Here is a 13,908-nt window from a genome sequence, read left to right on the forward strand (position 1 = left end):
TGCGAGATTATTCTATACATCGCCGAATTGTAATCACTGACTTTTTTAAAGTCTTGGAATCTCAATGTATTCCATTCATCCCGGGCGATCGGAAGTATAACTTCTCTTATATGTTCGAATCTTTCTTTTAATCCCTTCCACAAAGCCATGGGATTTTTTTCAGTCAGATATTCACATTTCAATCCATCGTCGAGATGTCGACGCAAAAATATCATGGCTCTTGCCTTTTCTTGTGACGTGCATATGCCATTTTCTTTAATGGTCTCGCTTAGACCCAATGACTCAAGATGCATTTCTACATCTAGAGTCCATGGCATATAATTCTTTCCCGTGATGTCGAGCGCAACAAATTCGAGCTTTGTTAAATTTGACATGGTGGTACTAAAAAAAATTACGATGCATTTTATTAGTTAATGAATATTGCAATATAAAGTAATGGATAAACAACAAGTAAAAGCATTTGTAAAAATAAAGAAAACACACGAGGAGGATATTCTCCGATAAATAAAAGACTCGTGAGTATGATAACCAAAATAATTAAAAATAACCTTGAGAAAGCCATCTTCTTTTTTCTTCGAAAAATTTGATGATGAATAATTTTTAGAGAAGAAGAGAAAGTTGGAGTGATGAAATGTGTTTGTGAGATCATATTTATAGGGCAAAAACTAGCCATTTTTTTACCATTTATGACCGTTGGGGTACAAAAAAAATAAAGGTATGTATTTGTATAATTTTATGGTAATAATATGATATATATAATATTAGACATGTTTAAATAATTATGTATATCATATCATAATATTATAATGAGTGTCATAATTTATTTTGTTTAAAAACCTTATAGGCTTTTATACTTGTCGTATCCCTTACCGGGAGTGTGGGATGTCGTCTTAACATCCTCCCAGGATTTATAACAAGTTTATGAAAAATTTATTTTTATTATTTCTAATAATAACATTATATTGTATATTAAATAAATACACAATAAATAAATAACACTAAAATAAATATAATTATTTTTGTTACCTTTTTCTTCTGTTTGGAGCTTGGAAAAGTATGTAGGACTTTTAGAGCTTCGTGCTGATAACGTGTTGTGAAAAAGTAAAAATTTATGGTAAAAAGTAAAAATCTCAAACTCTCAAAATTTACCAAACTACACACTTTATAATATTTTTCTCTCTACTCAATTGTGATTTTTTTCACAAATGAGAGATCTATTTATAGGAAATCTTTACAAATAATCCAAAAATAAAATACATCATTACCTACATCATCACACACTAATTTTCAATATTTACAACTCTTATTTTCAACATTCAAATATTCAACATTCAAATATTCAATACACACATTTTAAATATTATTTTCCAATAAGTTGCTTGTTTGTTCATATTTAGTCCCATTTTTTCTGGAATTTTTAATTTCAGTAGAATATGTTAGTAATATTCTATGTCAAGTTGAAGTCATATCAATAATATTCAAACGTGCTATGTCAACGTTCCAACGAAATCAAACAAACCACGAAAAAAGATATTGCGGTAAAGACCAAATGGGAGAAAATGTTCAGTTTCCATTGGAAAAAAGTGTATATATGACAAAATGTATGGCCTCATGCATGACGAAAGAAAGAACTTATGGCGTTTAGATCTTTTTTCATCCATTTTTTTTATATCTGTGCAAAAGAAAAAACTTGTGTGAGACGGTCTCACGGGTCGTATTTTGTGAGACAGATCTCTTATTTGGGTTATTCATCAAAAAATATTACTTTTTATGCTAAGAGTATTAATTTCGTTGACTCGTCTCAAAGATAAAGATTCGTGAGACCGTCTTACAAGAAACTTACTCTTTTTTTAAATATCCGTACAAATCTATATAAATATAATTTTGGTGGAGACAAAAAATCCACGAAATTAAAACATTATGGGACCAAATATTGAACCACCATTGAAATGCATCTTATCCATGTTAGGGTCGAACATTTTTAATCTATATTATCTTTACCACATCCATCTCTTTACAAGATTGTTTTTAATTTTTTAAAACTGTTTTTGATTTGATTATTTAATCTTTCTCTTGTATAGTATTAGCGACTTTTCGCACACGTTGTATTTATATATGTGATATTTTTTTATTAATTTTTATTTAACAATTTTTTATATTAAGAATGATATAATCATTTCAAAATTCAGAAGTTTGAAAAAGATTTAACAAATATTTTAGCAGTTTTTAAAATTTTAGAAAGTGGATATCATATTGATAACAGAATACACACATTTACTAAAATATATTTTTATGATATTTTTTATTTAAAAAATAAAGTAATTTTATAATTTTGGATGGGTATTGTAGTTATTTTAAAAATTTACAATAACATTAAAGTTAGTTACTTATGAGTATGAAACTTAGTAATATAGTATAAAATATAATATAGATATTATCGATGTTTTCATAACCGGACTGGTAATCGAAACGATTTAACTCAAGAAAACGGTCCAATTCGATCTAACCAGTTTAACTAGATGGTCGGACCAAAATACTGTTTCATCATATAGATATTAATGTAATACAATGAATACTATTTTTTAATTTAAAACATAAAAGATGTATATAAATAAACAAAAAATTTCGTATTTACCAAAGTTTAAAAACTAAATAACTATATACATATATTCAAAATATCAATTACAATTATATATATACTTAAAACAAAAATCATAGATTAAATAAACTATAATACTACTAAAATTATATTTTTAACGAAGTCTAAAATCCAAATAATCATGGATATATAACTAAATATTAAATTTAAGATTTTAAAAATAAAAAATTTACATTTTCAACAAAAAAATCAAAAACCGGTCTTATCTGTCAAATGTTTTGTAGGCAATGTCCGGATTGGACATGTGATCGGTTCCCGATCGAACCGATTGGTTCATTTTGAAAACAATGAATAATATAGATAAAACATGAGACTTTTAGAGTAACTATTTTTGGAGTTTCGTGAACAATTTAAATACAAAAATACCCTTATTAAACTACAAAAATGATCAATTTCTGATTCAATAAAAATATAAAAACTATTTTAGTAAATTTTGACTTGTAGAACTAACATATCTTACCTACTTTAACAAAATATACATATATATATTTATCTATATTTGTAATTTTTTAAAGACCATATAAAAATTATAATTTTGAAAATAACAAAAATTGTTATTTTTAGATAATTATTCCACTAAAAGTTTGAAGGAGACTGATATGGTCGTCTAAAAATATATATATGCTTCTTCGTTGAATATTTCGACGTTGTGAACACTAAATATATATTATATAGTATTATTGACATATACGCATGCAAATACAATAATTTTTTTGTGCATAATTCATAATTTCGGTGTTATATTCAAATTTAAAATAAAATATAAATTATTACGATCTTGTTTTTTTTTTTTATAATAATTTTTAGACGTGAAAGATGATATGATTGTTGAACTCGGATAAGATTGAGAAAATTTCGCTTGTTGATGAACTTGGGATAATATAATAGACCATTTCTTCAATGTCAAATATCTTTTCTGTTTGTACTATCATAATGTTTTTTTTTCCAATTTTTGTCTAACCACATATTTGATATTTAGATTTCATTTCAAAGACTTATATGTAATTTCAATATTTATTTGCCACTTTTTTCTCAACTAGCTCCATCATTTTAGATACAAAAAAGATTAACTAAATGAAGTATTTAAAAATATTTATTTTATAAAAATATAAATAAATCAGTTATTTGAAAAAATAAAAATATATCAATCATAAAATACACATAATATTAATATATGTATGCTAATATTAAAACAAGTATGAGACATTTATTTGTATTTGTAATATCAATTGAATTTTACAAAAAAATGTCCCTACATTTGAGTTAAGATTGCATAAATGAGAGTAATACTGAGGTGAATAATCTGCTAACGTTGCACGGCTTGATCTGCTTGGCTATGTGGGACGTAAAAGAGTGACTTCAGATCTTAACGGGTAATACTATCTCTGCTGTGGACATGACCGACGGTAGAAAAATAGTAAGACTGATCTATAAGGATACAAGACAACACCAGCAGATAGACCCGACACATTTGCACCCAAGTAAGTTTATGTTGCTCTGCCATAAGCATAATGAAATAAAGTTGCGCCCTGAATAACAACTATAACTTTTAGCCTACTGGTAAGCGTTTGATCTTAACAATCCGTATCTGAGCAAGATCACGAGTTCAAGTGTGAGAACCCGAAGTTCTAGCAGTAGTTAGCATTTTGCAGTAGCTAGCAATATTCAACAATAATGCAAAAATTCCAGCAGAAACTAACAATTCTAGCAGAAACTAACAATTCCAGCAGAAACTAATATTTTAGAAGCTGGTATTTTTCCAGCAGATAGAATCCAGCAGCAGAAGAGTTCAATAACGCGAGATTCCAGCAGACAGCTACTGATTCTGCTTATGAGTTGTAACTGAAGCATTTAGCATGGAATAAAGGCTATTAATGGCAATTAATGGCAGATTATGACAATTAATTGGGAGGCTAACAGTCAGAATTTTACCTATAAATAACACCCTCAAATATATGAATTGGTGTTACACAAATCTTGAGTTATCATTTGAAGTTCGAGCTAAGAGAGTGCCTTTTTTCGAGCAGTAAAATCCAGTAGCGAGAGCGAGCAGATTCCAGACTTCAACCGAAACTTTCTAACAAATTACGGTAAATGGACTTATGTATAAATATCTTGAAACCAGTTTGATAATTTCTGTTTTGAAGCAAAGTATATGTATTTCTGATTTCTAATCTCTGATTTTTTAAGCACTGAAACCTATGAACTAATGGTAGTAACATATATTCTGAAAATTCATGATTACTGAGTTCTGATTACTGAATTACTGGCCTCACCCCTTAGAAGAGAGAATATATAGGGGACTGATATCATTTTAGCCATGAAATTCACAAACGTGCTCAGTGCTTACTTGCTAAATTTTAAGTTCTGAAACTTATTATTTTTGAATACCGATTCCTGTTCTGAAAGTAAGAGTTTCTGTATATTATTTGTATTACTGTTTCTGTTGAAAGTGGTTTTGAAAACTGAGAATTATTCCCGCCCCCGCTTATTGAGTGATGACCAAATCACTCACTCACCAAACCCATCTCAGATAAGAACAAGGAAGAAATGTTAGAAGAAGAAGAGTAAAATCAGTTTTGGGGCTGGTGAAGAAGACTCTTGTTTCTCAGTTCTAATTTATGTTTTTCCGCTGCATCTGTTAAGACATAACTGGTTTTTACATTTCCGCTGTAAAACATTAGTTATTTGAGTTTGTATCAGATAATGAAATGTTCAGTATTATGAATAAAAAGACTGGTTTCTGAATTTTGTACTTCTGAGGCTTGTTGTTATCTAATGAAAATTTGAGAGCAACGCCGGTTTCGACCAACCCTGTCCCTAGGGCGTGACATCAACTAGGATGAATGATCTTCTAGGAAGTTCACGTGCGTAAAACAGTTGAGGTTGCGCCGCTTGATCTGGTTGGCTATGTGGGTCGTAAAAAAAATAACACAAGATCTTAACGGGTAATATTGTTTCTAATGAGAACATGTGCGACGGTAAATAAAATGTAAGACTAATCTATAATGGATATGAGACAACAATAGCAGATAGACACGCAATTTCTCGGACTCATAGGCCTAACAAACCCATCCATTAGCACCCAAATAGGTGTATTATGTGTTGCGACAAATATAAATAAATAAAGTTGTGTCTTGACTAACAGTTACAACTTTTGGCTTAATGATAAACACTTGATCCTACCAAATTTTAAAATTATTCTTTCTCATTCAATGAAATGCAAAAACACATTTATGTTATGTTTGAATTCATAGATTACAACGCAAGACATGTCTCTCTACATGGCCTTATTTTTTTCCTTTACTTTGTTGTTGAGTCTAAATCGACTAAAAATGCCACTAAAGTGTACCAACTCTGTATGATTTAGTGGCATGCGTACATACACAAGCTTATGTTCTTTCAATATTTTTCGTCATATAAATTTATAAATTACAATTTATATATTGTTTGATATATTCCTGTTTTATGGAAATATCAACTAAGGGTAGTATATCATACCATATTGTATCGAAGAGTAGGTTTTTTGTGAGACGGTTTCACGAATATTTATATGTGAGACGGGTCAACCCTACCGATATTCACAATAAAAAGTAATACTCTTAGCATAAAAAGTAATATTTTTTCAAAGATGACCCAAATAAGAGATTTGTTTAACAAAATACGACCCGTGAGACCGTCTCACAAAAGTTTTTTGCTTCGGTATATAATTAACACAGTGATTACACCGAGACTTCGGTATGATATCGATATATACTATTTTATACTGAAAAATTATCTTATATATTTTTTTAAAATTTTAACTTTATGTTTAAAATTACTTAGTTTTTTTTTTTTTTTTTTCTGTTTATGCTGGGACATTATATCTATACTTCTTTAAACTAAATATATTAACTATAAAGTCACTTAGTTGTTTATATATGTTTAAAATATCTGATTTTGATATGGTTGCTTACTTATTTTCATTTGGGTCCAAAAAAACTAAAATTTATTCATTTTGGATTTAAAGACAAAAGGAAAAGTAATGATATAATATATATGATAGCTAGTAAAACTATTATTTGACAATTAGATAAAATAACATCAGTATGTAATTTTGATTCAAAAAATAGAAAAAAGGGGATAATTTTCATCTATTTTAATTTAATTCCTCTGTTTGAATCGATATCGAAAAGGTTTTGAGAAACAATTCTTGTTTGGTCGCTTTTTTAGCTGTACGTATGTAGTTTATAAATGTCACGCCCTGAGACCGGGTTATGACACCGGCGTTGTTTAACAACCACACGATCGAAAAACAACTAGCCTCGTAGTACATCATAAATCGAAACCAGTTTATTATCATAAATTTCCCAAAAGTTCACTGTCTTTACAACTCAAAAGAAATAGAAACATGCGGAAGCGTAAATACACGATACTGAAATCATAAGACAGAATAATCGACGGGTCCCGAATTAGACTGCTTCATCACCATCCCCAAAAGTAGTCTTGCTCCTCATCCTCAATTTGATTCTCATTCTTATCTGGGTGGGAAAGTAAGGGGTGAGTATTTTGGAGAAATACTCAGTAAATGGGGGCCGATCGCGCATGACCATTATCGAGGATATACATATGAATAAATTATCAAAATTTCAATATTAAGCATGTTGAATCAAATACTAACACAAATACGAATATAGCACTGAAAATCATCTCATTTTCTAGGGTTTTTTACTGATCAGTCCCCTATATGTTACTCCTCTAAGGGGCGAGGCCAAATGAACGGTTATTATAACCCACCGCATCAGGGCCTAAACAAAGTATATCAAAGTTCGGAATTTCCTTTACCATTTCTAAATCGAGTCATTACAATGCGTTTCAAAAAAAATTCAAACATGCTTTCACATATTTAACTGATATCGAACAAAGAACAATTCAAGGGATTTCAATACCAAATGAAAATGAATATATCACGCCGACCGAATTTTCAAAGTCATGTTTAATTTATTTTCGAAACATATTATGCCCACTTAAAAAGAAATAAGTGTGCCAAATAAAATAGTATCAAGAACCCACTTACAAAGAAAGATATGTAGCAAAAGCCCACTTACTGTATTCTGACTGCTCAAGGAAACGTAAACGTGAACGGTGAGATTGCGGCAGAGCTTTGTTACTAGAGGGCGAAGAGCTTTGAGAATACGGTGCTGCTAGAGAGGATTTCGAGAATTTGGATGTGCAAGTTTCGAATGAGGAGCCTTCCTTTTTATAGGCACGAATAATCTGCTACAAGGTAAGCTCTGAAGTCGCTCCACGAATGACGCTGCGTTGATGGCTCCACGAATGACGCTGATGGCTTAATCAATGGGTGATTGCACTAACCTTTCCCGGATGAATGTGACCACTTTTTGGTTCAAGGTGCTCACTCGAGATTTATGCTGAAATGGAGTGATTTTGGCTGTATGAGTTCCTCCACAATTGGTGCACTTCCATAGTGCATGGTCTTCACATTCTCCCCTCCTTAATGTAAGTTTCGTCCTCGAAACTTGGATTATCTTGTCCTTCGAAAAGGTAAGGGTAATGGTTTCTCATTTTCTCTTCGAGTTCCCAAGTGGCTTCTCTTTCGGTGTGATTGGACCATTGTACTTTGACGTATGGAATCGTTCGTCGTCTTAGCACTTGGTCTTTGGCATCCACAATTCTGATCGGGACTTCCTTATAAGTAAGGCCTTCATTCAAGTCTCCCTCGATTAGGAGTGGTTCAGCTTCGAGGATGTGGCTTGGATCCGAAACATATCTTCTTAGTTGTGACACATGGAAAACATTATGGATTCTAGACATACTCGGTGGGAGTGCCAATCTGTATGCAAGTGTACCCACTTTCCCTAGAATTTCAAAAGGTCCAACATATCTAGGGTTCAGTTTCCCGGGTTTGTTGAATCGAACCACACCTTTCATTGGTGATACTTTCAAGTATGCTTTATCTCCCGCTATGAATTCCACTGGTCTTCTTTTCAAATTAGCCCAAATTTTCTGTCGGTCTTGTGTCACTTTAAGTCTCTCCTTGATTATAGTGATTTTATCCACTGTTTTTTGGATCAATTCGGGTCCAGTGATGGCCTTTTCTCCTACTTCATCCCAATATAGTGGTGACCGACATTTTCGCCCATACAGAGCTTCATACGGCGCCATTCCGATGCTGCTGTGAAAACTGTTATTGTAAGCAAACTCAATCAAAGGCAAATGTTCACTCCAATTACCGCTAAAGTCTAGGGCACACGCTCTCAGCATGTCTTCTAAAGTTTGAATTGTCCTCTCTGTTTGACCATCGGTCTGAGGGTGGTAGGCCGTACTGAGGGTGACCTTAGTTCCCATGGCTTGTTGAAAACTCTTCCAAAAACGAGATACAAACCTCGGGTCTCTGTCTGACAAGATGCTGGCTGGAACCCCATGTAATCGTACGATGTTATTCATGTACAATGTGGCCAGCTTGTCCAAATTATAGTTCATGCGGACTGGTAAGAAATGCACAGATTTTGTGAGTCTATCTACGATTACCCAGATGCCATCATGGCTTTGTCTAGACTTTGGTAACCCAACCACAAAGTCCATGGAGATATGTTCCCATTTCCATTCTGGAATTTCTAGAGGTTGAAGAAGTCCTCCAGGTCTTTGGTGCTCTGCTTTGACCTGTTGGCACACAAGACATTTGGAAACAAATATCGCAACATCCTTTTTCATTCCACTCCACCAGAAATTCTTCTTTAAGTCTCTGTACATCTTGGTACTGCCAGGATGGACTGAAAATTTCGACTTATGTGCTTCTGACATTACTTCTTGTCGAAGGTTATCTATGTCTGGTACACACAATCGTCCTTTCATCCAAAGGACTCCTTTGTCGTCGATCTGAGTATCTTGAGACTTTGCTTCCTTAGCTTGTTCCTTAAGTTTTACTAGAACCGGGTCTCGATCCTGGTTCAACTTGACGATTTCTCGCAGACATGGTTGAGCGGAGAGTGCAGCTATGGTAACCTTACTCATATTCCTCCGACTCAAAGCATCAGCTACTTTGTTTGCCTTACCTGGATGGTAGCTTATGGTCAAGTCATAATCCTTCAACAGCTCAATCCATCGCCTTTGTCTCATATTTAATTCCTTTTGGGTGAACAAGTATTTGAGGCTCTGGTGGTCCGTGAAGATTTCGCACTTGGAGCCATAGAGATAATGTCTCCATATCTTCAAAGCAAAGACGACTGCTGCCAGTTCGAGGTCGTGAGTGGGATAATTTCGTTCATGCGGCTTCAACTGCCTTGATGCATAGGCAATCACTCTTCCTTCTTGCATGAGTACACATCCCAACCCTTCATTTGATGCGTCACTGTAGATGGTGAAATCCTTATCTTCAGTGGGCAAGACTAACACTGGTGTAGACGCGAGCTTTTCTTTCAATGTCTGAAAACTTTTCTCGGAGTTGTCATCCCAAATGAATTTAGAATTCTTTTGAGTAAGCCTTGTTAATGGTACGGCTATGGAAGAGAATCCTTCAACAAATTTCCTGTAATAGCCTGCCAATCCAAGAAAGCTTCTAATGTCTGTGGCGTTTCTCGGTTTCGACCAATCTAGAATTGACTCCACTTTCTTTGGATCCACTGATACTCCTGCTTCCGATATCACATGCCCTAAAAAGGATACACTGTTTAGCCAGAATTCGCATTTCTTGAACTTGGCATAGAGTTCTTTCTCCCTTAAGGTTTGTAGAGTGAGGCGGAGATGCTCTTCGTGATCTTCTTTGCTAGGAGAGTAGACAAGTATGTCATCAATGAATACCACTATGAACCGATCCAGGAACGGCTTGAATACTCTGTTCATTAGGTCCATAAAGGCTGCTGGTGCGTTTGTCAGACCAAAAGGCATCACCGTGAATTCGTAGTGTCCATACCTTGTCCGAAAGGCCGTCTTTGGGATGTCTTCAGCCCTGACCTTCAATTGGTGGTAGCCCGTTCTCAAATCCAATTTGAAAAATATTGTGGCTCCCTTAAGCTGATCGAACAGGTCATCTATTCTCGGAAGAGGGTACTTGTTCTTGATAGTGATCTTATTCAATTCCCTATAGTCAATGCACAGTCTCATGCTCCCATCTTTCTTCTTGACAAAAAGTACTGGAGCTTCCCATGGAGACGCACTTGGTCGAATCTGCTTTTTGTCTAGCAATTCTTGAAGTTGTTCCTTTAGCTCCTTAAGTTCAGCTGGTGCCATTCTGTACGGTGCCTTGGAGATGGGTGCCGCTTCGGGCACTAAATTGATTTCGAACTCAATTTCTCGATCCGGGACTGTCCCTGGTAGTTCCTCTGGAAAGACGTCTGGGAAATCTCGCACGATAGGGATGTCCCCCGGTTTAAGTTCAATTTCTTCCTTTACTGCGTTAACCGTTGCTAGATAGATATCTGCTCCAGATTTCATGGCTTTCCATGCTTGGGATGCGGAAAGAAGTGACTTCCGTTCCTTGGATTTGCCATGATACACGACCTCTTTTTGGTTCGGGGTTCGGAGCCTAACACTCTTTCCCTTGCAGTCTACCATCGCATTGTTTCTTGCTAACCAATCCATTCCTAAGATGATATCGAACTCCACCATGTTCAGTTGTATCAATTCTGCTTGGAATAGGTGCTCATTGATACAGATTTAACACTTTCGGTGCACTCTATGTGTTTCGACTGTCTTACTAGTAGGAGTCGCTACTCTAAATGGTTCAACTAGTAATTCAGGCGTAAGCCCTAGTTTCTTAGTGAACCTCTTAGATATAAATGAATGAGTAGCACCACTATCAAATAACACATAAGTTGGCATTTCATTGACAAAAATGGTACCTGCCACGACATCGTTTGCATCATCTGCTTCTTTTTGGGTTATTGCAAACACACGAGCGTTGGGCTTATTCTCCCTTGGCTTGTTGAGGTTAGCATCAGCATTAGGCTTGCTACTTCTCTTCAATGGCTCGGGGCAGTTAGCAATTCGATGCCCTAATTTCCCACAATTGAAACATGCTCCCGTCTGTCGGTGGCATTCTCCAGAATGACGATTATTACATTTGGGGCACATCTTTGGTTCTTGGTAAGTTGGGTGGGACGAAGCACCTTTGAAGGGTCCACTGGACTGATTCGGTCTCTTGAATGGTGGCTTCCCTTGAGATGACTGTCCAGTAAGAGGTCGCTTATTCTTGTTCTCGTTCTCCCGACGCTTGATATCCGTCTCAGCTCTTATCGCTGCTCCCATTAAATCAGCAAAGCTTGTAGGTTGGTAAACTGCTAAGGATGACTGGATACGGCTGATCAAACCCTTCTTGTATCTGTGCATCTTTAGAACTTCATCTGCCATGATTGTCAGGGCATAAGTTCCAAGGTCATTGAATTGGGAGGTGTAATCTACCACTGACATGTCTAGAGTTTGCGAGAAGTTCTCAAACTCGCTCAGTTTCTGAAGTCTGACTTCTGCTGAGAAATACTGTTTGAGAAAGACATCTCTGAATTGTTGCCAAGTGATTGCTCCGGCGGCTGTCAGGGTAGGTGAGACGGTTTCCCACCACTTGCTTGCCTTATCCTCCAGGAATGGCACTATCACCTCTACCTTAAGTGCCTCAGGTATCTCTAGCAGTCGCAGTTGGGTTTCCACGCTTTTCAACCAACTTTGGCTACTCTCAGGGTCGGCGTCTCCCTTGAACACTGGGCAACGGTTCTTACGAAGGGACTCATAATGATACTTGATCCCATTCTGTGCCGGTGGTGGTTGTGGCTGCTGATTACCGTTACCATTGGGGTTTCCCAAACCCTGGATAGTTGTTGCCACTATGGTGGCTATAGCCATTAAATCTACTTGGCTCAGGCCCACTCTGGGAGGTGGATTGCTGTCAGCATTCGGATCTTCCTCATTGTTGTTGCGGTTGTTAACGTTTGCGTATCGCGGGTTGCGATTGTTTCGGGGAGGTCTTCCGGCCATCTCCTACAAGCGTACAAGTTTCTAAGATATTTGTTGTACAAACTGATAGAATTCATTGAATAATTTGTGCGAAAATAAATTGACGCCAACAAGTAATAACAACTTTTATTGATTTCTCAAATAAACATAAACAACTGAATGGGGATTTACTGGAATAGCAACAACGGAAATAAACTAAAAATGGTTCACTAAAATATTCTAATCTGCTATCTCTCCATTCCCCACGGCTACGTCAGGTGGGGCTTCTTCCTCCTCGGAATCCTCCTCCGGCACATCCGGGTCTAAAAACTCTGCCAGCTGCATCTGCAGGTCTTGATTCTCCGATTCTAATTCAGCAATCTGTTCCCTATGAGTCAGAATCTTCCCTAACGCGTTGTCCAACTCATTCTTTGCACGCGCGCAGTTTGCTTGATCCTTCTGGATGAGTGCCTTTTCTCTTGCCTTCCTTTCGTCTATCTCCTTTGATAGCCTTTGGTTATTTTCTGACAATTGCATGACCACCTTCCAGGACTCTTCCATTCTCTCCTTATCTCTTACCCGTGCGTGACGAGCTTCAGCCAATTCTACGGTACGTCGGTCCAATTCATCCATAGTTTGTTTGGTTTGGCCCCTCGTCAGTTGTAATGACTCTCGCAGTTCGCCGTTATCTTCATTAACGAGTTGGAACATCTCATATACCTGATCGATCCTCTTTTCTGCTGCCAATAGCTTGGTAGTCAGATCCTCCACTTGCTTCCTCCTCTCTAGATTGCTAGCTCTCAGCCTCCTAACCGTCCTATCGTGGCGTGCTAGAGCCAAATCATCTAAACGTATAGGAGACTGAGCGCGCGGGCGAGGTCGGGGACTGTCTAGTTGGAACGTCTCTCTATGAGTAATCGAAGCTACACTCTTACGGGCAGTTAAACGTATGCGAGCCATTTCCTGGAAAAAGAGAAATGCTCAGAATATCAAAAATAGGCCAGAATAAAATATCAGAGTCATATAGAGTCAAATAAAGGAAAATAAATAAAACTTTTCGAAAATTTCCAAAAATGGAAAGTTTCGGGATAGACATATGGATTCGAAGCACATGTCGAGAGGATTCCAGAACAGTTGACGGAATCGAATTCGGAGTTTCCTACGAAAAGTTATAGGAGTTACAAAACTTTCCTAAAACGGCAAAATCGAGGTTTCGGAGGCCTAAACGAAGGAATTTCGCGATTTCGCGCTGTAGCTCTCGATTAAGGTCGGGAGTCTTGATCGTTGGGCCGTTTCGGAGGGGATAGCATTTGCCGATTTATAAA

General features: G+C 36.0%; 1 protein-coding gene across 1 annotated transcript; it reads right to left on the reverse strand.

Annotated features, from left to right (window-relative positions):
- Positions 1 to 11,314: 11,314 nt before the first annotated feature.
- Positions 11,315 to 12,625, reverse strand: LOC142544435 (uncharacterized). Its single transcript, XM_075651483.1, has one exon. It carries the CDS (start codon positions 12,623 to 12,625, stop codon positions 11,315 to 11,317), a length of 1,311 nt encoding a protein of 436 aa, XP_075507598.1.
- Between the last annotated feature and the right edge of the window lie 1,283 nt (positions 12,626 to 13,908).

The sequence above is a fragment of the Primulina tabacum genome, chromosome 5 (genome assembly GCF_025594145.1).
Source record: "Primulina tabacum isolate GXHZ01 chromosome 5, ASM2559414v2, whole genome shotgun sequence".
NCBI classification, from domain to species: Eukaryota; Viridiplantae; Streptophyta; class Magnoliopsida; order Lamiales; family Gesneriaceae; genus Primulina; species Primulina tabacum.